At 43.5% G+C, this 23,425-nt stretch overlaps 2 protein-coding genes across 6 annotated transcripts in view; one reads left to right on the top strand and one right to left on the bottom strand.

Moving 5' to 3' along the window:
- Nucleotides 1-5,208: 5,208 nt before the first annotated feature.
- Nucleotides 5,209-13,730, top strand: LOC135520737 (protein C1orf43 homolog). Of its 4 annotated transcripts, XM_064946505.1 has the most exons (8): nt 5,374-5,453; nt 6,557-6,696; nt 8,887-8,988; nt 9,085-9,184; nt 9,291-9,344; nt 9,769-9,935; nt 11,939-11,997; nt 12,074-13,730. In XM_064946505.1, exons 2-8 carry the CDS (start codon nt 6,682-6,684, stop codon nt 12,303-12,305), a joined length of 729 nt encoding a protein of 242 aa, XP_064802577.1. In that variant the 5' UTR covers nt 5,374-5,453; nt 6,557-6,681; the 3' UTR covers nt 12,306-13,730. The 4 variants fall into 4 exon arrangements, with proteins under 4 accessions (XP_064802576.1, XP_064802575.1, XP_064802574.1 ...); XM_064946504.1 differs by lacking the exon at nt 6,557-6,696 and having other exon boundaries at nt 5,209-5,453; nt 12,095-13,730; XM_064946503.1 differs by lacking the exon at nt 6,557-6,696 and having other exon boundaries at nt 5,209-5,453; nt 12,077-13,730.
- A 1,908-nt stretch (nt 13,731-15,638) lies between these two features.
- LOC135520736 (tuftelin-like) overlaps nt 15,639-23,425 on the bottom strand; it is a 25,646-nt gene continuing 17,859 nt past the window's right edge. The window contains exons 10-12 of one of the 2 annotated variants that reach the window (XM_064946501.1): nt 21,491-21,574; nt 19,781-19,875; nt 15,639-17,549 (exon numbers count right to left, since the gene is read on the bottom strand). In XM_064946501.1, the coding sequence (XP_064802573.1) occupies nt 17,477-17,549; nt 19,781-19,875; nt 21,491-21,574 (252 nt within the window). In that variant the 3' untranslated portion in view covers nt 15,639-17,476. Of the gene's footprint in view, nt 17,550-19,780; nt 19,876-20,261; nt 20,403-21,490; nt 21,575-23,425 lie in introns of those variants that run through there. The other variant, XR_010452433.1, reaches the window with a different exon arrangement.

The raw sequence follows: 23,425 nt of genomic DNA, 5'->3' as shown, positions 1-23,425 counted from the left end.
TCTAGATGTTTCAGACTGCCAAGGCTGTGAAGGCAGCATGGTTTATTCTCAGTAGCAGAATGTGGTCTGAGAGGGCAGCTAAACAACCACACCGGTTTATACTGCATGGGAATATAAACAGACACAAACAGAGGCAGGCGGGCGAGCAGACATTCACTCAAATCAGTCACTGTCTCACTCAGTCACTGTCTCACTCAGCCCCTGTCTCACTCAGCCACTGTCTCAATCAGCCACTGCCTCAATCAGCCCCTGTCTCACTCAGCCACTGTCTCACTCAGCCACTGTCTCACTCAGCCCCTGTCTCACTCAGCCACTGTCTCACTCAGCCCCTGTCTCACTCAGCCCCTGTCTCACTCAGCCCCTGTCTCACTCAGCCCCTGTCTCACTCAGTCACCGGCTCGCTCCCTAACTCACTCGTATGTTCAGGAGACATGTGATTTGGCATGAGTCCTCAGATCCTCAAAAAGTTCTACTGCTGCACCATCGAGAGCATCCTGACTAGTTGCATCACCGCTTGGTATGGCAACTGCTCGGCATCCAACCGCAAGGCTCTACAGAGTGTAATGCTTACAGCCCAGTACATCACTGGGGCTAATCTCTCTGCCATACAGCAGTAGGCTCCCAAGTGGTGCAGCGGTCTAAGGCACTGCATCTCAGTGTTAGAGGCGTCACTACAGAGCCTGGTTCGAGCCTGGGCTCTATCACAACCAGCTGTGATCGGGAGTCCCATAGGGCGCACTATTAGGTTAGGGGAGAGTTTGGGGTAGGCCGTCATTGTAAAATAAGAATTTGTTCTTAACTGACTTGCCAAGTTAAATAAAAGGCAGTGTAGGAGGAAAGCCCTAATAATTGTCAAAGACTCTAACCACCGAAGTCATAGACTGTTCTCTCTGCTACCGCACGGCAAGTGGTACTGGAGCGTCACAGTCCAAAAGTCTCCTTAATAACAGCTTCTACCCCCAAGCCATGAGACTGCTGAACAGTAAATCAAATGGCTACCCAGACTATTTTCATTGACCCCTTTTTTAGGCTGCTGCTGCTTGCTGTTAGTATCTATGCATAGTCACTTTACTTCTACCTACATGTACATGTTACCTCGACTAACCTGTACCCTCGCACATTGACTCGGTACTGACACCCCATGTATATAGTCTTGTTGTTATTTTATTGTGCTACTTAAAAATCAAATAAAAAAAATATATAGCAAATATTTTCTTGCTTACTTAAAAATCTGAATTGTTGGTTAAGGGCTTGAAGGTAAGCATTTCACGGTAAGGTGTTGTATTTCACGGTACCTGTTGTATTCGGATCATGTGACATAACATTGTAACATTTATGTATAATCTGTAATAAGAAAGGTACAGTACTTACATGTGTTTGTACAATGAAGCAACAAGTTACAGCCATCAGCCAGGGGCAGTCAGCCAGGAGCAGTCAGCCAGGGGCAGTCAGCCAGGAGCAGTCAGCCAGTAGCAGTCAGCCAAGTGCAGTCAACCAGGGGCAGTCAGATTTGGGTTATAGATGACTAGACTGTCACAGTGTACAGACAGATGGCTCGTGGCTGTGTGCAGATATAGCATCAGCCAAATGAGCCAAACTCAAAGCCTCCCCAAGATATCATGGACTATGGAATGGTGACATTAGCCTATATCTATATCATGAATGACCAAAGTCCATGCAATGACAACACATAGGCAAACTTACTTGTCACCTACAGTGCCTTGCGAAAGTATTCGGCCCCCTTGAACTATGCGACCTTTTGCCACATTTCAGGCTTCAAACATAAAGATATAAAACTGTATTTTTTTGTGAAGAATCAACAACAAGTGGGACACAATCATGAAGTGGAACGACATTTATTGGATATTTATAACTTTTTTAACAAATCAAAAACTGAAAAATTGGGCGTGGGTTGGGCGTGCAGCCTTGCGAGGGTTAACACGTTTAAATGTTTTACTCACCTCGGCTGCAGTGAAGAAGAGACCAAATGTTTTCGTTGCAGGCCGTGTCAGTGGCACTGTATTGTCCTCAAAGCGGGCAAAAAAGTTATTTAGTCTGCCTGGGAGCAAGACATCCTGGTCCGTGACTGGGCTGGATTTCTTCTTGTAGTCCATGATTGACTGTAGACCCTGCCACATACCTCTTGTGTCTGAGCCGTTGAATTGAGATTCTACTTTGTCTCTATACTGACGCTTAGCTTGTTTGATAGCCTTGCGGAGGGAATAGCTGCACTGTTTGTATTCAGTCATGTTACCAGTCACCTTGCCTTGATTAAAAGCAGTGGTTCGCGCTTTCAGTTTCACGCGAATGCTGCCATCAATCCACGGTGTCTGGTTAGGGAATGTTTTAATCGTTGCTATGGGAACGACATCTTCAACCGAATCAGCGTATTCGTCAATGTTATTGTCGGACGCAATACGAAACATATCCCAGTCCACGTGATGGAAGCAGTCTTGGAGTGTGGAATCAGCTTGGTCGGACCAGCGTTGGACAGACCTCAGCGTGGGAGCTTCTTGTTTAAGTTTCTGTCTGTAGGCAGGGATCAGCAAAATGGAGTCGTGGTCAGCTTTTCCGAAAGGAGGGCGGGGCAGGGCCTTATATGCGTTGCGGAAGTTAGAATAACAATGATCCAAGGTTTTGCCAGCCCTGGTGGCGCAATCGATATGCTGATACAATTTAGGGAGTCTTGTTTTCAGATTAGCCTTGTTAAAATCCCCAGCTACAATGAATGCAGCCTCAGGATGTATGGATTCCATTTTGCAAAGAGTCAAATAAAGTTAGTTCAGAGCCATCAATGTGTCTGCTTGGGGGGGGATATATACGGCTGTGATTATAATCGAAGAGAATTCTCTTGGTAGGTAATGCGGTCTGCATTTGATTGTGAGGAATTCTAAATCAGGTGAACAGAATGATTTGAGTTCCTGTATGTTTCTGTGATCACACCACGTCTCGTTAGCCATAAGGCATACGCCCCCGCCCCTCTTCTTACCAGAAAGGTGTTTGTTTCTGTCGGCGCGATGCGTGGAGAAACCCGCTGGCTGCACCGCCTCGGATAGCGTCTCTCCATTGAGCCATGTTTCCGTGAAGCAAAGAACGTTACAGTCTCTGATGTCCCTCTGGAATGCTACCCTTGCTCGGATTTCATCAACCTTGTTGTCAAGAGACTGGACATTGGCGAGAAGAATGCTAGGGAGTGGGGCACGATGTGCCTGTCTCCGTAGTCTGACCAGAAGACCGCCTCGTTTCCCTCTTTTACGAAGTCATTTTTTTGGGTCACCGGCTGGGATCCATTCCGTTGTCCTGGTTGAAAGGCAGAACACAGGATCCGCTTCGCGAAAGTCATATTCTTGGTCGTACTGATGGTGAGTTGACGCTGATCTTATATTCAGTAGTTCTTCTCGACTGTATGTAATGAAACCTAAGATGACCTGGGGTACTAATGTAAGAAATAACACGTAAAAAAAAACAAAAAACTGCATAGTTTCCTAGGAACGCGAAGCGAGGCGGCCATCTCTGTCGGCGCCAGGGGGTACACTTTTGAATGCTGCCGGTGCTTTCACTCTAGTGGTAGCATGAGACGGAGTCTGCAACCCACACAAGTGGCTCAGGTAGTGCAGCTCATCCAGGATGGCACATCAATGTGAGCTGTGGCAAGAAGGTTTTCTGTGTCTGTCAGCGTAGTGTCCAGAGCATGGAGGCGCTATCCGGAGACAGGTCAGTACATCAGGAGACGTGGAGGAGGCCGTAGGAGGGCAACAACCCAGCAGCAGGACCGCTACCTCCGCCTTTGTACAAGGAGGAGCAGGAGGAGCACTGCCAGAGCCCTGCAAAATAACCTCCAGCAGGCCACAAATGTGCATGTGTCTGCTCAAACGGTCAGAAACAGACTCCATGAGGGTGGTATGAGGGCCCGACGTCCACAGGTGGGGGTTGTGCTTACAGCTCAACACCGTGCAGGACGTTTGGCATTTGACAGAGAACACCAAGATTGGCAAATTCGCCACTGGCGCCCTGTTCACTTCAGAGATGAAAGCAAGTTCACACTGAGCACATGTGACAGATGTGACAGAGTCTGGAGACGCCGTGGAGAACGTTCTGCTGCCTGCAACATCCTCCAGCATGAACGGTTTGGCGATGGGTCAGTCATGGTGTGGGGTGGCATTTCTTTGGGGGGCCGCACAGGCCTTCATGTGCTCGCCAGAGGTAGCCTGACTGCCATTAGGTACCGAGATGAGATCCTCAGACCCCTTGTGAGACCAATGCTGGTGCGGTTGGCCCTGTGTTCCTCCTAATGCAAGACAATGCTAGACCTCATGTGGCTGGAGTGTGTCAGCAGTTCCTGCAAGAGGAAAGCATTGATGCTATGGACTGGCCCGCCCGTTCCCCAGACCTGAATCCAATTGAGCACATCTGGGACATCATGTCTCGCTCCATCCACCAACGCCACTTTGCACCACAGACTGTCCAGGAGTTGGCGGATGCCTTAGTCCAGGTCTGGGAGGAGATCCCTCAGGAGACCATCCGCCACCTCATCAGGAGCATGCCCAGGCGTTGTAGGGAGGTCATACAGGCACGTGGAGGCCACACACACTACTGAGCCTCATTTTGACTTGTTTTAAGGACATTACATCAAAGTTGGATCAGCCTGTAGTGTGGTTTCCCACTTTAATTTTGAGTGTGACTCCAAATCCATTTCTCCATGGGTTGATGAATTTGATTTCCATTGATCATTTTTGGGTGATTTTGTTGTCAGCACATTCAACTATGTAAAGAATAAAGTATTTAATAAGAATATTTCATTAATTCAGATCTAGGATGTGTTATTTTAGTGTTCCTTTTATTTTTTTGAACAGTGTATATATATCACAGAAAAACAAAAAAGCTAAAAATATGTTTACGCAGAAAGAGTTCAGTTTCAGGAGATGCCAATTAAGATAAATGGTTTGCTTGCTTGACAGTTCAATATTTGTATTGGCCATTGTTTAGGCTAGGCACCATCTCTGTTGACCACTTCCCAAAAGCATTAGCTGTAAATGGAATGTTTTTGTGTCAGAGGCCCGGGGGTTTTGCTTTGAGAGATTTCCCACCCAGCCAAGCAATAATCAATAGGGGAAACACTGTTGAGTGAGAGAAATCAGATGGGTGCTACACATTGGTAATGGATGAGGAGAGTTTCTGTTTCAACCCATGTACACGTGACAATCCCGGATGTCAACAAACGATATCAACAACAGGGAAGTGTCAACGCTTCGTTGTTACAGATTTTCCAATGGATTAACCGACATTTGATAATGAATTAATGTTACAGTCAGTCGTGTACATTCTGAAAGGTACTATGAGTGAGTTCTGTTGATTCTACGTTAGTTTAGCATTTGACGAAGACTTCCAACATGAGGTCCGATTCTCCTCTCTCCAACGTCAACGTAGTGCTTGTTATGGCCTACGGAAGTCTGGTAAGTCTTTAATGAATGTATTCTCGTGTTTTTCCTTAATATAAAGAATGCTTGACAACTAGCTAGCTGTTGCGTTTCTCAGGACTCCTGTGTAATGGAATTAGCTTGTTAGCTACAGTATAGAGACAGGCAACACAGCAGAAGTGTCAATCAAGGTGTAACAAAAAACAGGTTATATGACAGGCAATGAAGACGAACTGGGCACTTGTACGGAAAGCACACAACACAGTAAAATATAGCTAGCTTTTATTAAAGGGATAATTCACCCAAATTACAAAATGACACGTTGGTTTCCTTGCCCTGTAAGGTATGACAGCAATCCACGCCTTGATTTTATTTTCCCTTGCTTTGGTTTTGTTTCCAAATGCTAATCTTTTAGCATTTGTGGCACATACCCCATTCAATGGGACCGATGTTAGCATTTTTTTGCGTATCACGTCCAAATCATCCGAAAGTATCTCAAAATGGTTCTGAAGCTCATCAAAGTCACTTATAGATGATTTGAACATGCTAAATGGGATTTGTGTCACAAATGCATTTGCAAACAGTGCCAGGGAAAGCATTGATTTCGGTCATACCATAGACTGCTTACAGGGTATTGACACATGTAATTTGGGTGAACTAAGAATGTATCAATTGTGGACAGGGTTTACGTGAGATTTTAGTTTCCGTTGCAAAACGTTTTGAACCTAACGACTAATGAATACCTCCAAGTGGAAGTGCATTCTCCACATAACAATCACCTGCAACTAATCATAAAACAATAATTCAAAGGGACCAATAAGATGACAGTTACAAATCATATGATTACTGTAGTTGACTTTATGGAGGCCCCTCCACCCTGTTACAGTACATGCTAGCTGTGTCAGTGTATGCTGAACAAAAATATCAACAAACAAACAATTTCAAAGATTTGACTGAGTTACAGTTCATATATGGAAATCAGTCAATTTAAATATATTCAATAGGCCCTAATCTATGGATTTCACATGACTTGGAATACAGATATACATCTGTTGGTCACAAATACCTTTTAAAAAATGTAGTGGCGTGGATCAGAAAACCAGTCAGTATCTGATGTGACCACCATTTGCCTCATGCAGAGTGACACTGTAGATTTTGGCCTTTGGAATGTTGTCCCACTTCAATTGAATGGCTGAACGAAGTTGCAGGATATTGACGGGAACTGGAACACGTTATCGTACACATCGATCCAGAGCATCCAAACATGATGACATGTCTGGTGAGTATGCAGGCCATCGAAGAACTGGGACATGTTTAGCCTCCAGGATTTGTGTACAGATCCTTGTGACATGGTGCTGTGCATTATCATGCTGAAACATGAGGTCATGGTGGTGGATGAATGACACAACAGTGGGCCTCAGGATCTTGTCACGGTATCGCTGTGCATTCAATATAATGCAATTGTGTTCATTGTCCGTGGTTAGAGCATTGGGCCAGTAACCGAAAGGTTGCTAGATCGAATCCCCAAGTTGACAAGGTAAAAATCTGTCGTTCTGCACCTGAACAAGGCAGTTAACCCACTGATCCTTGGCCATCATTGTAAATAAGAAGTTGTTCTTAACTGACTTGCCTAGTTAAATAAAGGTTAAATAAAACGGAAATGAAGGTAGTGATAAGTAGAACTCCTGGAGGTGACAGATACTGGCGTTTGTGGTAAAATAAGAGGTTGGTGAGTTAGTTTAGTAATGTCTCTTCTAGGTCATACTCCCCTGGATAGGTTGATGTCTCTTCTAGGACATACTCCTCTGGATAGGTTGATGTCTCTTCTAGGACATACTCCTCTGGATAGGTTGATGTCTCTTCTAGGACATACTCCTCTGGATAGGTTGATGTCTCTTCTAGGACATACTCCTCTGGATAGGTTGATGTCTCTTCTAGGACATACTCCTCTGGATAGGTTGATGTCTCTTCTAGGACATACTCCTCTGGATAGGTTGATGTCTCTTCTAGGTCATACTCCTCTGGATAGGTTGATGTCTCTTCTAGGGCATACTCCTCTGGATAGGTTGATGTCTCTTCTAGGACATACTCCTCTGGATAGGTTGATGTCTCTTCTAGGGCATACTCCTCTGGATAGGTTGATCTCTCTTCTAGGACATACTCCTCTGGATAGGTTGATGTCTCTTCTAGGACATACTCCTCTGGATAGGTTGATGTCTCTTCTAGGTCATACTCCTCTGGATAGGTTGATGTCTCTTCTAGGTCATACTCCCCTGGATAGGTTGATGTCTCTTCTAGGACATACTCCTCTGGATAGGTTGATGTCTCTTCTAGGTCATACCCCTCTGGATAGGTTGATGTCTCTTCTAGGTCATACTCCCCTGGATAGGTTGATGTCTCTTCTAGGGCATACTCCTCTGGATAGGTTGATGTCTCTTCTAGGGCATACTCCTCTGGATAGGTTGATCTCTCTTCTAGGACATACTCCTCTGGATAGGTTGATCTCTCTTCTAGGACATACTCCTCTGGATAGGTTGATGTCTCTTCTAGGTCATACTCCTCTGGATAGGTTGATGTCTCTTCTAGGTCATACTCCCCTGGATAGGTTGATGTCTCTTCTAGGGCATACTCCTCTGGATAGGTTGATGTCTCTTCTAGGGCATACTCCTCTGGATAGGTTGATGTCTCTTCTAGGGCATACTCCTCTGGATAGGTTGATGTCTCTTCTAGGGCATACTCCTCTGGATAGGTTGATCTCTCTTCTAGGACATACTCCTCTGGATAGGTTGATGTCTCTTCTAGGTCATACTCCTCTGGATAGGTTGATGTCTCTTCTAGGTCATACTCCCTGGATAGGTTGATGTCTCTTCTAGGGCATACTCCTCTGGATAGGTTGATGTCTCTTCTAGGGCATACTCCTCTGGATAGGTTGATGTCTCTTCTAGGACATACTCCTCTGGATAGGTTGATGTCTCTTCTAGGACATACTCCTCTGGATAGGTTGATCTCTCTTCTAGGACATACTCCTCTGGATAGGTTGATGTCTCTTCTAGGACATACTCCTCTGGATAGGTTGATGTCTCTTCTAGGACATACTCCTCTGGATAGGTTGATGTCTCTTCTAGGACATACTCCTCTGGATAGGTTGATGTCTCTTCTAGGACATACTCCTCTGGATAGGTTGATGTCTCTTCTAGGACATACTCCTCTGGACAGGTTGATGTCTCTTCTAGGACATACTCCCCTGGATAGGTTGATGTCTCTTCTAGGACATACTCCTCTGGATAGGTTGATGTCTCTTCTAGGACATACTCCTCTGGATAGGTTGATGTCTCTTCTAGGACATACTCCTCTGGATAGGTTGATGTCTCTTCTAGGACATACTCCCCTGGATAGGTTGATCTCTCTTCTAGGACATACTCCTCTGGATAGGTCGATGTCTCTAATGTACAAAGGTCTGTGTCTCCAGGTGTTTGTGCTGCTGTTCATCTTTGTGAAGAGGCAGATAATGCGCTTCGCCATGAAGTCTCGTAGAGGACCACATGTACCCTTGGGCCACAACGCTCCAAAGGTAAGACACACACACACACACACACACACTCAGACTTATTTTTAACATGATTTTTCTATACATGTGTTAATTTTCTCTACTTCCTGTGTCCTTTAGGAGCTGAGACAGGAGATAGACTCTGGTCTGTCCAAGGTTCAGGAGATCCGTTTTGAGCCGCTCCTGCTGTCAGAACAGGACGACAGACTACAGAGTGGCGGTGAGAGCACACATACACATACATCATGTAGATACATTTTCTGCCCATTCTACAGCTTCAGTAGCCCACTGTGAACTAAAAAAGATGATCTGTGTGTGTTTTTCAGGTTGCTATGACTACCTGTACAGAATGAGGGCACTAGATGCCATAAGAGACTCTGGTAAGTCCTCTCCTGCTGTTTCACCCTGGCCTGTACATCTCACTGTCATCATCCCAGTCCAACAGCACCCCCTGCTGGGGCATTATGTAGTAACTATGGCATACTCAGTGCTGTTCTTGTGCACGACGCAACGCGGAGATACAACACTTAGCCGTGGTATATTGGCCATATACCACAAACCCCCGAGGTTCCCTGTTGCTATTATAAACTGGTTACAATGTAATTAGAACAGTAAAAATACATGTTTTGTCATACCTCTGGTATACCACGGCTTTCAGCCAATCAGCATGCAGGGCTCGAACCACCCAGTTTATAATGCTGCACATCCTCTTCACCTACTGTACTACCTTATGAATCAGTGGCCTTCGACCTCTAGATCCATAACTCCAATTTGATCATAAAACATCTTCTCATCTCCTGTCAGATATTCCGTTCAGTGAGTTGGGAGGGACTCCCACAGCTGTGACAGGGAGGAGATTCCGCGCCTGGCTTCTAGATCTGAGGACTTCCCATTCCCTGTTCTGCAGCAGCCGTAGTTCCCTCATAGACACACTGCTGGAGGGCTACCACAACGCTCGCCACGGCACCGGGGTCAGTGTGTCTCTATTTTATCTGGGGGAGAGAAACATGCCTGTGTCTGCCACTTACTGAGTGGTCTATAGTAGAGGTCGACCGATTATGATTTTTCAACGCCGATACCAATTATTGGAGGACCAAAAAAAAGCCAATACCGATTAATCGGCCAATTTTTAAATACTGAATGAACACTTTTATTTTAACTTATTATAATACATCAATAAAATCAATTTAGCCTCAAATAATGAAACATTTTCAATTTGGTGTAAATAATCCAAAAACAAAGTGTTGGAGAAGACATTAAAAGTGCAATATGTGCCATGTAAAAAAGCTAACGTTTAAGTTCCTTGCTCAGACCATGAGAAAGCTGATGGTTCCTTTTAACATGAGTCTTCAATATTCCCAGGTAAGAAGTTTTAGGTTGAGGTTATTATAGGAATTATAGGACTATTACCCTCTATACCATTTGTATTTCATATACCTTTGACTATTGTATGTTCTTATAGGCACTTTAGTATTGCCAGTGTAACAGTATAGCTTCCGTCCCTCTCCTCGCTCCTACCTGGGCTCGAACCAGGAACACATCGACAACAGCCACCCTCGAAGCAGCGTTACCCATGCAGAGCAAGGGGAACAACTACTCAAAGTCTCAGAGCGAGTGACGTTTGAAACGCTATTAGCGTGCACCCCGCTAACTAGCTAGCCATTTCACATCGGTTACACCAGCCTAATCTCGGGAGTTGATAGGCTTGAAGTCATAAACAGTGCAATGCTTGAAGAGCTGCTGGCAAATGCAGGAAAGTGCTGTTTGAATGAATGCTTACAAGCCTGCTGCTGCCTACCACCGGTCAGTCAGACTGCTATATCAAATCATAAACTTAATTATAACCTTAATAACACAAAGAAATACGAGCCGTAGGTCATTAATATGGTCAAATCCGGAAACTATAATTTCGAAAATAAAACGTTTATTCTTTCAGTGAAATACGGAACCGTTCCGTATTTTATCTAACAGGTGGCATCCATAAGTCTAAATATTGCTGTTACATTGCACAGCCTTCAATGTTATGCCATAATTACGTAAAATTCTGGCAAATTAGTTTGCAACGAGCCAGGCGGCCCAAACTGTTGCATGTACCCTGACTCTGCATGCAATGAACGCAAGAGGTGACACAATTTCCCTCGTTTAATATTGCCTGCGAACATGAATTTCTTTTAACTAAATATGCAGGTTTAAAACAATATACTTCTGTGTATTGATTTTAAGAAAGGCATTGATGTTAATGGTGAGGTACATTCGTGCAACGTATGTGCTTTTTCCACAAATGCCTTTTTGTTAAATCATCCCCCGTTTGGCGAAGTTGGCTGTCTTTGTTAGGAAGAAATGGTCTTCACACAGTTCGCAACGAGCCAGGCGGTCCAAACTGCTGCATATACCCTGACTCTGTTGCACAGAACGCAAGAGAAGTGACACAATTTCTCTAGTTAACATGATTTTTTTAACAGGCAATATTAACTAAATATGCAGGTTTAAAAATATATACTTGTGTATTGATTTTAAGAAAGGCGTTGATGTTAATGGTTAGGTACACATTGGTGCAACGACAGTGCTTTTTTCGCGAATGTGCTTGTTAAATCACCCGTTTGGTGAAATAGACTGTGATTCAGTGAGAAATTAACAGGCACCGCATCGATTATATGCAACGCATGACAAGCTAGATAAACTAATAATATCATCAACCATGTGTAGTTAACTAGTGATTATGTTAAGATTGATTGTTTTTTATAAGATACGTTTAATGCTAGCTAGCACCTTACTTTGGCTCCTTGCTGCACTCGTGTAACACGTAGTCAGCCTGCCACGCAGTCTCCTTGTGGAGGGCAATGTAATCGGCCATAATCGATTGTTATGAAAACTTGAAATCGGCCCCAATTAATCGGCCATTCCGATGAATCTGTTGTCCTCTAGTCTATAGTGTGTGACTCCTGGACTCCTGTCTGTCTCTCTGTGTCTGAAGGTGTTTGGAGAAGCAGAGTTTGTCAAATACAAGGAAGCCCTGAACGAACTGGCCTCTGTGTGAGTATAGACACACTGCTATTTATCTAAGCACTACTCATGTGTTTTACTGAAAGTTTTTCAAGTTTGACTCCAGTAGTTCTTCTTCTCTCCCCAGTGTGAAGAGCCACTCCAGCTCCACCAGTCTGGACCAGCATCACCAGTTAGCAGCTAAAGACCTGACCAGTACCCCAGAGCCCACCCTCCCCTCTCCCCCCTCCCAGGTCACATACCTGCCGTCAGCTGGGCAACGCACCAAACGACCAAAACACTTCCTGGAACTCAAGAACTTTAAAGACAAGTACAACACTTTGGAAAGCACATTCTGAGAACTACAATCTCCTATGGCATAACACGAGAAACTACAATTCCCTACAGCATATCTTGATAAACGACAACTTGCTGCCTCTGACAACTGCAACTCCCTGGAAAACAACCTGAAAACTACAACAACTCCTCTGCTACCACTTTAAATCTGTTTTGTTGCGACTACTGGACTCACTTCCCTTCTCTATTTCCAAAGTAGAGCCTAGAGCCTAGTGAAAAAAAAAATCTGTTGTTCTGCCCCTGAACAAGGTGGTTAACCCACTGTTCCTAGGCCGTCATTGTAAATAAGAATTTGTTCTTAACTGACTTGCCTAGTTAAATAAAACGGAAATGAAGGTAGTGATAAGTAGAGCTCCTGGAGGTGACAGATACTGGTAAAATAAGAGGTTGGTGAGTTAGTTTAGTGAGAGACTTGTTAGTGCCAGCAGAGAGAGAAGAGACTTGGTAGGGTTGGTACTTGGTACAGTTGGGAAGACTGGAGCACAGCAGTATAGGAAAGACAGTAACATTACGCTGCCTTACTAGTCCTGAGGAAAAACACTGCCTACTATCTATCATGCATCTCACATAATAAATAGTGCACTAGATTTAAGCTTATTTGACCTTAAACATTGTTGTGAACTTTTGCACAGACTTTGCAGGTAGATCATCATGTAGGGCTATACAAAAGAGACCAGACAAGCTACATGCAGAATGCATTAATGCAGTGTTTCCCAAACTTGGTCCTGGGGACCCGAAGTGGTGCACGTTTGGGGTTTTGCCTTAGCACTACACAACTGACTCAAATAATCAACTAATCATCAAGCTTTGATTATTTGAATGAGCTGTGTCGTCCTAGAGCAGAACCTGAGACGTACATCTCTTGGGGTCCCCAGGACTGAGTTTGGTAAACGCTGCATTAATGCACAGTGTCAGAGTAAGACTTGTTTATAATGTGTTCAGTGCTAACTACGCTATTGATGGACTAACATTATAGCAGACCAGCGTTCCTCACAATGGCCCTGGAGAGCTACAGTACAGGCTGTGCAGGCTTTTGTTCCCGCCTAGCACTAACACACCAATCAAACTGATTAGTAGAATCCGGTTTGTCACTGTTGAGCTGGAACAGTACAGCCTGTAACTCTGCAGGACTAGTACAGAAGAACTATGGATTATTCCAGTATTACTGCTAGACATTTCCAGTATTATTGTCCTGTTGCCAGCACTTGTTTAGGGCAGAGCCATGTATTTCCATATATATTGCTCTGGTTTAGGACTAGTGTTACAAGGAAATGAACATGTTACCACATCTGATGGTTGTCTATTTGCTGCATAAAAATGATTATACTTTTTAGATTGTACAATGTTTTTTGTTTGTTGCTGAAATCTTTTTTTGTATTCCATTTTTAAAGATAATTATTTAGAATAAAGCATTCATGTTAAGTGCCCTTTTTCTTGAATGGATGATTTTAATACAATTAAATAATTCAATTAGTTTGTATGCATGCTTGAATACTAAAACCGCAATATATTCTTAATGAGTTGGCTATATAGCCTGGGTTCTAGTCCGATATATTCTTAATGCGGTGTGAGTTTGCTATAACGCCTGGGTTCCAGTCTGATATATTCGTAATGAGGTGTGAGTTGGCTATATAGCCTGGGTTCTAGTCCGATATATTCTTAATGAGGTGTGAGTTGGCTATATAGCCTGGGTTCTAGTCCGATATATTTTTAATGAGGGGTGAGTTGGTTATAAAGCCTGGGTTCCAGTCTGATATATTCATAATGAGGGGTGAGTTGGCTATATAGCCTGGGTTCTAGTCCGATATATTTTTAATGAGGGGTGAGTTGGTTATAAAGCCTGGGTTCCAGTCTGATATATTCATAATGAGGTGTGAGTTGGCTATAAAGCCTGGGTTCCAGTCTGATATATTCATAATGAGGTGTGAGTTGGCTATAAAGCCTGGGTTCCAGTCTGATATATTCTTAATGAGGTGTGAGTTGGCTATAAAGCCTGGGTTCCAGTCTGATATATTCATAATGAGGGGTGAGTTGGCTATATAGCCTGGGTTCTAGTCCGATATATTCATAATGAGGGGTGAGTTGGCTATAAAGCCGGGGCTCCAGTCCGATATATTCATAATGAGGTGTGAGTTGGCTATAAAGCCTGGGTTCCAGTCCGATATATTCATAATGAGGTGTGAGTTGGCTATAAAGCCTGGGTTCCAGTCTGATATATTCATAATGAGGGGTGAGTTGGCTATAAAGCCTGGGTTCCAGTCTGATATATTCATATTGAGGGGTGAGTTGGCTATAAAGCCTGGGTTCCAGTCTGATATATTCATAATGAGGGGTGAGTTGGCTATATAGCCTGGGTTCTAGTCTGATATATTCTTAATGAGGTGTGAGTTGGCTATAAAGCCTGGGTTCTAGTCTGATATATTGTTAATGAGGTGTGAGTTGGCTATAAAGCCTGGGTTCCAGTCTGATATATTCATAATGAGGTGTGAGTTGGCTATAAATCCTGGGTTCCAGTCTGATATATTCATAATGAGGTGTGAGTTGGCTATAAAGCCTGGGTTCCAGTCTGATATATTCATAATGAGGGGTGAGTTGGCTATAAAGCCTGGGTTCCAGTCTGATATATTCATAATGAGGTGTGAGTTGGCTATAAAGCCTGGGTTCCAGATTGATCTATTCATAATGAGGTGTGAGTTGGCTATATAGCCTGGGTTCTAGTCCGATATATTCATAATGAGGTGTGAGTTGGCTATAAAGCCTGGGTTCCAGTCAGTTTCTGCTTTAACCAATCCCCACTCTCTCTTACAGCAGAAACAGACTGGTATGGTACCCAGGCTCATATGAATCGTCAGTGGTTATCTAAAGTTTCTACAGATGTGGGACCAGGCTAGAAATGTATGGATGATTGTAGCAATGCTCCTCCAATCAAATGTGAACAGCTTCAGAAGTGTGTTTGAATCTAATGAGTTATGTGTTGTGTGTATGATTGGGACCAGAGGAGGCTGGTGAGGAGAGGACGCCTCAATAATGGATAGAACTGAACGGTAACTAACACGAAAAATCAGGTGTTTGATTTGTTTAATACCATTCCATGTATTCCATCCCAGCCATTACTATGGCCTGATAATAGTGCTGAACAGGCTGCTTTATGTTTTAATGGACTCCCCTGATCTATCCTCTGTGCATTGTAATACATACTGCAGCTGCCATTCCATTAAAGTGGTACCACTGGACCAGAGAGATTATTGACTGATGGTGATGTCTTATTGTTTTCATGGACATTTGAGATACAACTCAATTCTAGTGTTGTAGGCTACATTTCTCCCCCAAGAACATTATAAGTTGCACATTTCTTTAATAGCCTTCAACTGTAAAAGGGGAACATGAACATCTGCCTTTTCTCCCAGCACTTGTTGGTCTATCATGGGACTGACCACCAGGGGGCAGACATTCACTATGCATAAACTACAGTACTGCTGCACTATACATAAACTACTGTAGTACACTATGCATAAACTACAGTACAGCACTATGCATAAAATACATAATATAAAAGTAATCTATAATAATGCATTTAGATGTAATATAGAAATGTGAATATTTGACTAACTAGTACCCCCTAAAAAACATTAAAAAAACATATTTTTCATATATTTATTAAAATAACTAAAACACAAAGTATATATGTTGTTAACACACTAAAATGTCTACTGAAAATGTTTTCCCTAAAATGAAAGTTGTATTTTCACATAAATACAAAGATGATTGTCACACACTAAGTGTCAGGCCAAACATTCATGTCTGAAGGATAAAACTAACAAACAAATCCCAGAGTGAGACTACAGGGACATCAAAGAACACCACATAAACAAATAAATATAGTTATGTACAAAGCTGGTGATGGTGGATGAAACGTCAGGTAACTGAAATCATGCAGAAATGTGGATAATGTCAACTTCTAGCAAGGTTAGTAAGTACTTGTCAGAATGAATCATCTTCATTTCCTTTAGACTTTAAAGTGACATCAGTATTGGTGAGGGGACTTCGAATCCACACATACTAGACCCACTTTCTCAACGAACAAAATAACAAACATGGCCTTCATAACTTTGTATAAACCATGACACATCACTGTGGCCATTACGTGACCATATAAGTATATTTACAAAAAGTCAAAGATTGTCTTCCTCCCTTTCAGGTGTCAAATAAAGAGGATTCTAACAGTGGACTCTAGGCCACAGACACAGGAAGTAGGTTAATGGTTTACAGAAGGGTTTGATGGAAAACTATATCCTCTATCCTTAATGTCTTTCTGCTTCTCCAATACCTGTATAGTGTAGCAACACTCACTCTATCCTGCCTTGGTGCCATGGTAAAAAAAAGACAAACTGGTTGTGTTCTGATTAGTTTAACACAGATTTCTTACCCCCCATCTCTCTCTTCGATCCCCCTCTCACTCATCGGCCATTTTATTTCTCTGTTATGGCCCAGCCTGGCATGGTTGCCTCCTCTCTGAGGCCAAAGACTCGGTCTGTTATCAGACCCTTACTAACCACAGGGCACTGCTATCACACCGTCTCTGGTCCTCTCTGTCAGTAGTAAAGTCCTTCAGACAGACTTCAACAGATGACAATAGATTATGACACTGGGCTAGAAAGAATAATCTGTCTGCTATGAATAAATAGACTTCTATTGAGAATCAACCCTATAAGTATATCTACATCACCGTCCATACACAACGTCCACACACACACACACACACACACACACACACATACATACATACACATACACACACGGAGGCTGGTGGGAGGAGCTATAGGAGGAATACATGTAACGGTATGAAACACAGAAAACATATGGGAACAGTTGACTGCTCCATATATACCATTCCAGACATTACAATGAGTCACTCCTCCTATAGTTTCTCCCACCAGCCTCCTCTGACACACACACACACTGCATAGTGTCCTATCGAAGGAGTGTGGCCATGGGTGGGTGATGGTCGTAGCTGGTGGTTGATGTGATGTTGTGGTCACCTCAGTTTAAACTTCATACGTGCACTGTGATGTTGGTGTGGTAGTAATGTGGTGGTGGTCTATTTCAGTCCGTTGTTGTTTAGCTTAGCAGGTTTGGTGTCGTTAGGTTAGCCCTTCTCCCTCGCTTTCCCAGTTCAGGACTTGGTCTCAATGATTTTGATGAAGGGAAGAGGCTTGTTGGACGAGTTGCTGGGCTTCAAAGGCTTACTGTGGAGGAGAGAAGGAGAAAGAGAGAGAGAAATGAGATTGATGCCAAGGTTTTACTCTGGGGAACACATTACTAGTGAACAGCTGAGGGACACTATGGGGATGTGCAGGGGCTAGAAGTGTGTGTGAAGGGCTGTGTGAGGTCAGGTGATGTTTCTGGTCAGTCAGGGGAATGAGGGGGAAGGTGTGTGGTGAGTTGGTGAAAGGTCAGGTGTGTGGTGAGTTGGTGACAGGTCAGGTGTGTGTGGAGGGCTGTGTGAGGTCAGGTGATGTTTCTGGTCAGTCAGGGGAATGAGGGGAAGGTGTGTGGTGAGTTGGTGACAGGTCAGGTGTGTGTGGAGGGCTGTGTGAGGTCAGGTGATGTTTCTGGTCAGTCAGGGGAATGAGGGGGCAGGTGTGTGGTGAGTTGGTGACAGGTCAGGTGTGTGTGGAGGGCTGTGTGAGGTCAGGTGATGTTTCTGGTCAGTCAGGGGAATGAGGGGTCAGGTGTGTGGTGAGTTGGTGAAAGGTCAGGTGTGTGGTGAGTTGGTGACAGATCAGGTGTGTGTCGAGGGCTGTGTGAGGTCAGGTGATGTTTCTGGTCAGTCAGGGGAATGAGGGGCCAGGTGTGTGGTGAGTTGGTGAAAGGTCAGGCGTGTGGTGAGTTGATGACAGGTCAGGCGTGTGGTGAGTTGATGACAGGTCAGGCGTGTGGTGAGTTGGTGAAAGGTCAGGCATGTGGTGAGTTGGTGAAAGGTCAGGTGTGTGGTGAGTTGGTGACAGGTCAGGTGTGTGTGAAGGGCTGTGTGAGGTCAGGTGATGTTTCTGGTCAGTCAGGGGAATGAGGGGTCAGGTGTGTGGTGAGTTGGTGAAAGGTCAGGTGTGTGGTGAGTTGGTGACAGATCAGGTGTGTGTGGAGGGCTGTGTGAGGTCAGGTGATGTTTCTGGTCAGTCAGGGGAATGAGGGGCCAGGTGTGTGGTGAGTTGGTGAAAGGTCAGGCGTGTGGTGAGTTGATGACAGGTCAGGCGTGTGGTGAGTTGATGACAGGTCAGGCGTGTGGTGAGTTGATGACAGGTCAGGCGTGTGGTGAGTTGATGACAGGTCAGGCGTTTATTTTGTTTTTATTTTACCTTTATTTAACTAGGCAAGTCAGTTAAGAACAAATTCTTATTTTCAATGACGGCCTGGGAACAGTGGGTTAACTGCCTGTTCAGGGGCAGAACAACAGATTTGAACCTTGTCAGCTCGGGGATTTGAACTTGCAACCTTTCAGTTACTAGTCCAACACTCTAACCACTAGGCTACCCTGCCGCCCTGCCGCCCCAGGTCAGACGTGTGGTGAGTTGGTGAAAGGTCTGGCGTGTGGTGAGTTGATGACAGGTCAGACGTGTGGTGAGTTGATGACAGGTCAGACGTGTGGTGAGTTGGTGAAAGGTCAGGCGTGTGGTGATTTGGTGAAAGGTCAAGCATGTGGTGATTTGGTGAAAGGTCAGGTGTGTGGTGAGTTGGTGAAAGGTCAGGCGTGTGGTGATTTGGTGAAAGGTGAGGCGTGTGGTGATTTGGTGAAAGGTCAGGCGTGTGGTGAGTTGATGACAGGTCAGGTGTGTGGTGAGTTGGTGAAAGGTCAGGTGTGTGGTGATTTGGTGAAAGGTCAGGCGTGTGGTGAGTTGATGAAAGGTCAGGCGTGTGGTGATTTGGTGAAAGGTCAGGCGTGTGGTGAGTTGGTGAAAGGTCAGACGTGTGGTGAGTTGATGACACGTCAGACGTGTGGTGAGTTGGTGAAAGGTCAGGCGTGTGGTGATTTGGTGAAAGGTCAGGTGTGTGGTGAGTTGATGACAGGTCAGGTGTGTGGTGAGTTGATGACAGGTCAGGCGTGTGGTGAGTTGATGACAGGTCAGGCGTGTGGTGAGTTGATGACAGGTCAGGCGTGTGGTGAGTTGATGACAGGTCAGGCATGTGGTGAGTTGATGACAGGTCAGGCGTGTGGTGAGTTGGTGAAAGGTCAGGCGTGTGGTGAGTTGATGACAGGTCAGGCGTGTGGTGAGTTGATGACAGGTCAGGCGTGTGGTGAGTTGATGACAGGTCAGGCGTGTGGTGAGTTGATGACAGGTCTATGATGGGTGTGTGTCTGCCTGAGTTACTGGACGTTGATGACAGGTCTATGATGGGTGTGTGTCTGCCTGTGTTACTGGACGTTGATGACAGGTCTATGATGGGTGTGTGTCTGCCTGTGTTACTGGATGTAAATTACCTATAGACAATCTGGGCGTGGCGGTCTGATGAGAGGTGCAAGTTTGACCTTTCACCTCCCAGGAAGTAGTCCATCTGATCATGCATCTCCCGGTTCTAAACACACACACACACACACACACACACACACACACACACACACACACACACACACACACAGTTGAAAGTTTACATACACTTTAAAACTCGTTTTTCAACCACTCCACAAATTTCTTGTTAACAAACTATAGTTTTGGCAAGTCATGCACAGTCTACTTTGTGCATGACACAGGTAATGTTTCCAACAATTATTTACAGACAGATTATTTCACTGTGTCTCAATTCCAGTGGGTCAGAAGTTTACATACACTAAGTTGACTGTGCCTTTAAACAGCTTGGAAAATTCCAGAAAATTATGTCATGGCTTTAGAAGCTTCTGATAGGCTAATTAACATAATTTGAGTCAATTGGAGGTGTACCTGTGGATGTATTTCAAGGCCTACCTTCAAACTTAATGCCTCATTGCTTGACCATGGGAAAATCAAAAGAAATCAGCCAAGACCTCAGAAAAAAAATGGTAGACCTCCACAAGTCTGGTTCATCCTTGGGAGCAATTTCCAAATGCCTGAAGGTACCACGTTCATCTGTACAAACAATAGTATGCAAGTATAAACACCATGGGACCACGCAGCCATCATACCGCTCAGGAAGGAGACGCTTTCTGTCTCCTAGAGATGAATGTACTTTGTTGTGAAAAGTGCAAATCAATCCTAGAACAACAGCAAAGGACCTTGTGAAGATGCTGGAGGAAACCGGTACAAAAGTATATATATCCACAGTAAAACGAGTCCTATATCGACAACCTGAAAGGCCGCTCAGCAAGGCAGAAGCCACTGCTTGAAAACCACCATAAAAAAGCCAGACACGAGGGTGGCAGCAGCATGTTGTGGGGGTGTTTTGCTGCAGGATTGACTGGTGCACTTCACAAAATAGATGGCATCAATGAGGCAGGAAAATTATGTGGATATATTGAAGCAACATCTCAAGACATCAGTCAGGAAGTTATAGCTTGGTCGCAAATGGGTCTTCCAAATGGACAATGACCCCAAGCATACTTCCAAAGTTGTGGCAAAATGGCTTAAGGACAACAAAGTCAAGGCAGTGGAGTGGCCATCACAATGCCCTGAACTAGAAAATGTGTGGACAGAACTGAAAAAGCATGTGTGAGCAAGGAGGCCTACAAACTCGACTGAGTTACACCAGCCCTGTCAGGACAAATGGGACAAAATTCACGCAAATTCCTGTAGGAAGCTTGTGGAAGGCTATCCGAAACATTTGACTTAAGTTAAACAATTTAAAGGCAATGCTACCAAATACTAATTGAGTGTATGCAAACTTCTGAACGACGAAGGAATGTGATGAAAGAAATAAAAGCTGAAAAAAATCTCTACAACTATTATTCTGACATTTCACATTCTTAAAATAAGGTGGTGATACTAACTGACCTAAGACAGGGAATTCTTACTAGGATTAAATGTCATGAATTGTGAAACACTTTAGTCAAATAGATTTAAAATCAGTTTATGTAAACTTCTGACTTCAACTGTAGCGTCAGAGGTTGGAGGAAGTCAAACCATACTTTGTGTTGCAGGCATAAAATAATACAGTTCAGAGCTACAGTAGCTGGTGAACAAAAGACTACAAATCCCAGGTATGGTTAGTTGGTACTGACCTCTGCCTCCAGGAAAGCCACCTTCTCCTCCAGATCTCTGATGACACGGTCCCTCTCCTGGATCACCATACGAGAGTTCTGCAGCTGTACACACACACAGCCACAGCCATGTTATATTCCTGGTATAGTCCTGTTATAGCATGTTATAGTACTGTTACAGCATGTTATAAGTCCCGTTATATTCCTGTTATAGCATGTTATCGTCCCTTTATAGCATGTTATAGTACTGTTATAGTCCTGTTACCGCATGCTATAGTCCTGTTACAGCATGGTATAGTACTGTTACAGCATGGTATAGTACTGTTACAGCATGTTATAGTCCTGTTAAAGTCCTGTTACCGCATGTTATAGTCCTGTTACAGCACGTTATAGTCCCGTTAGTCCTGTTACAGCATGTTATAGTCCTGTTACCGCATGTTATAGTCCTGCTACAGCATGATATAGTCCTGTTATAGCATGGTATAGTCCTGTTACAGCATGTTATAGTCCTGTTGCAGCATGTTATAGTCCTGCTACAGCATGATATAGTCCTGTTATAGCATGTTATAGTCCTGTTACCGCATGTTATAGTCCTGCTACAGCATGATATAGTCCTGTTATAGCATGGTATAGTCCTGTTGCAGCATGTTATAGTCCTGTTATAGCATGGTATAGTCCTGTTGCAGCATGTTATAGTCCTGTTGCAGCATGTTATAGTCCTGCTACAGCATGTTATAGTACTGTTACTGTCCTGTTATAGTACTGTCAAAGCATGTTATAGTCCTGTCATAGCATGTTATAGTCCTGTTGCAGCATGTTATAGTCCTGTTATAGCATGTTATAGTACTGTTATAGCATGTTATAGTGCTGTTACAGCAGGTTATAGTGCTGTTACAGCAGGTTATAGTGCTGTTACACCCATGTTATAGTCCTGTTACAGCATGTTATAGTCCTGTTACAGCATGTTATAGTCCTGTTACAGCATGTTATAGTACTGTTACAGCATGTTATAGTACTGTTACTGTCCTGTTATAGTACTGTCAAAGCATGTTATAGTCCTGTCATAGCATGTTATAGTCCTGTCATAGCATGTTATAGTCCTGTCAAAGCATGTTATAGTCCTGTTAAAGCATGTTATAGTCCTGTTACAGCATGTTATAGTACTGTTACAGCATGTTATAGTCCTGTCAAAGCATGTTATAGTCCAGTTACAGTCCTGTTAAAGCATGTTACAGTCCTTTTAAAGCATGTTATAGTCCTGTCAAAGCATGTTATAGTCCTGTTAAAGCATGTTATAGTCCTGTCAAAGCATGTTATAGTCCTGTTATAGCATGTTATAGTCCTGTTATAGCATGTTATAGTTCTGTTATAGTGTTATAGTCCTGTTATAGCTAGTTATAGTCCTGTTATAGCTAGTTATAACATGTTATAGTCCTGAGAAAGCATGTTATAACATGTTATAGTCCTGTTATAACATGTTATAGTCCTGTTATAACATGTTATAGTCCTGTTATAACATGTTATAGTCCTGTTATAGTCCTATTAAAGCATGTTATAGTCCTGTTAAAGCATGTTATAACATGTTATAGTTCTGTTATAGTCCTGTTATAGCTAGTTATAACATGTTAAAGCATGTTATAACATGTTATAGTTCTGTTATAGTCCTGTTATAGCTAGTTATAACATGTTATAGTCCTGTTAAATCACGTTATAACATGTTATAGTCCTGTTAAATCACGTTATAACATGTTATAGTCCTGTTAAATCATGTTATAGTTCTGTTAGTCCTGTTATAGCTAGTTATAGTCCTGTTATAGTCCTGTTAAAGCATGTTATAGTCCTGTTATAACATGTTATAGTCCTGTTATAACATGTTATAGTCCCGTTATAGCTAGTTATAACATGTCATAGTCCTGTTATAGTCCTGTTAAAGCATGTTATAGTCCTGTTATAGCT

This window comes from Oncorhynchus masou, chromosome 29 (genome assembly GCF_036934945.1).
Source record: "Oncorhynchus masou masou isolate Uvic2021 chromosome 29, UVic_Omas_1.1, whole genome shotgun sequence".
Taxonomy (NCBI): domain Eukaryota; kingdom Metazoa; phylum Chordata; class Actinopteri; order Salmoniformes; family Salmonidae; genus Oncorhynchus; species Oncorhynchus masou.
This window is presented reverse-complemented; position numbering and strand designations above follow the sequence as displayed.

Excerpts from the sequence above, each read along its gene's own strand:
- LOC135520737 (XM_064946502.1), top strand. The coding sequence starts at position 5,391 with ATGAGGTCCGATTCTCCTCTCTCCAACGTCAACGTAGTGCTTGTTATG. Across the intron at positions 5,454-8,886 it reads TTATGGCCTACGGAAGTCTG|GTGTTTGTGCTGCTGTTCAT; the intron begins GTAAGTCTTTAA and ends CTGTGTCTCCAG. Across the intron at positions 9,345-9,768 it reads AGATGCCATAAGAGACTCTG|ATATTCCGTTCAGTGAGTTG; the intron begins GTAAGTCCTCTC and ends ATCTCCTGTCAG.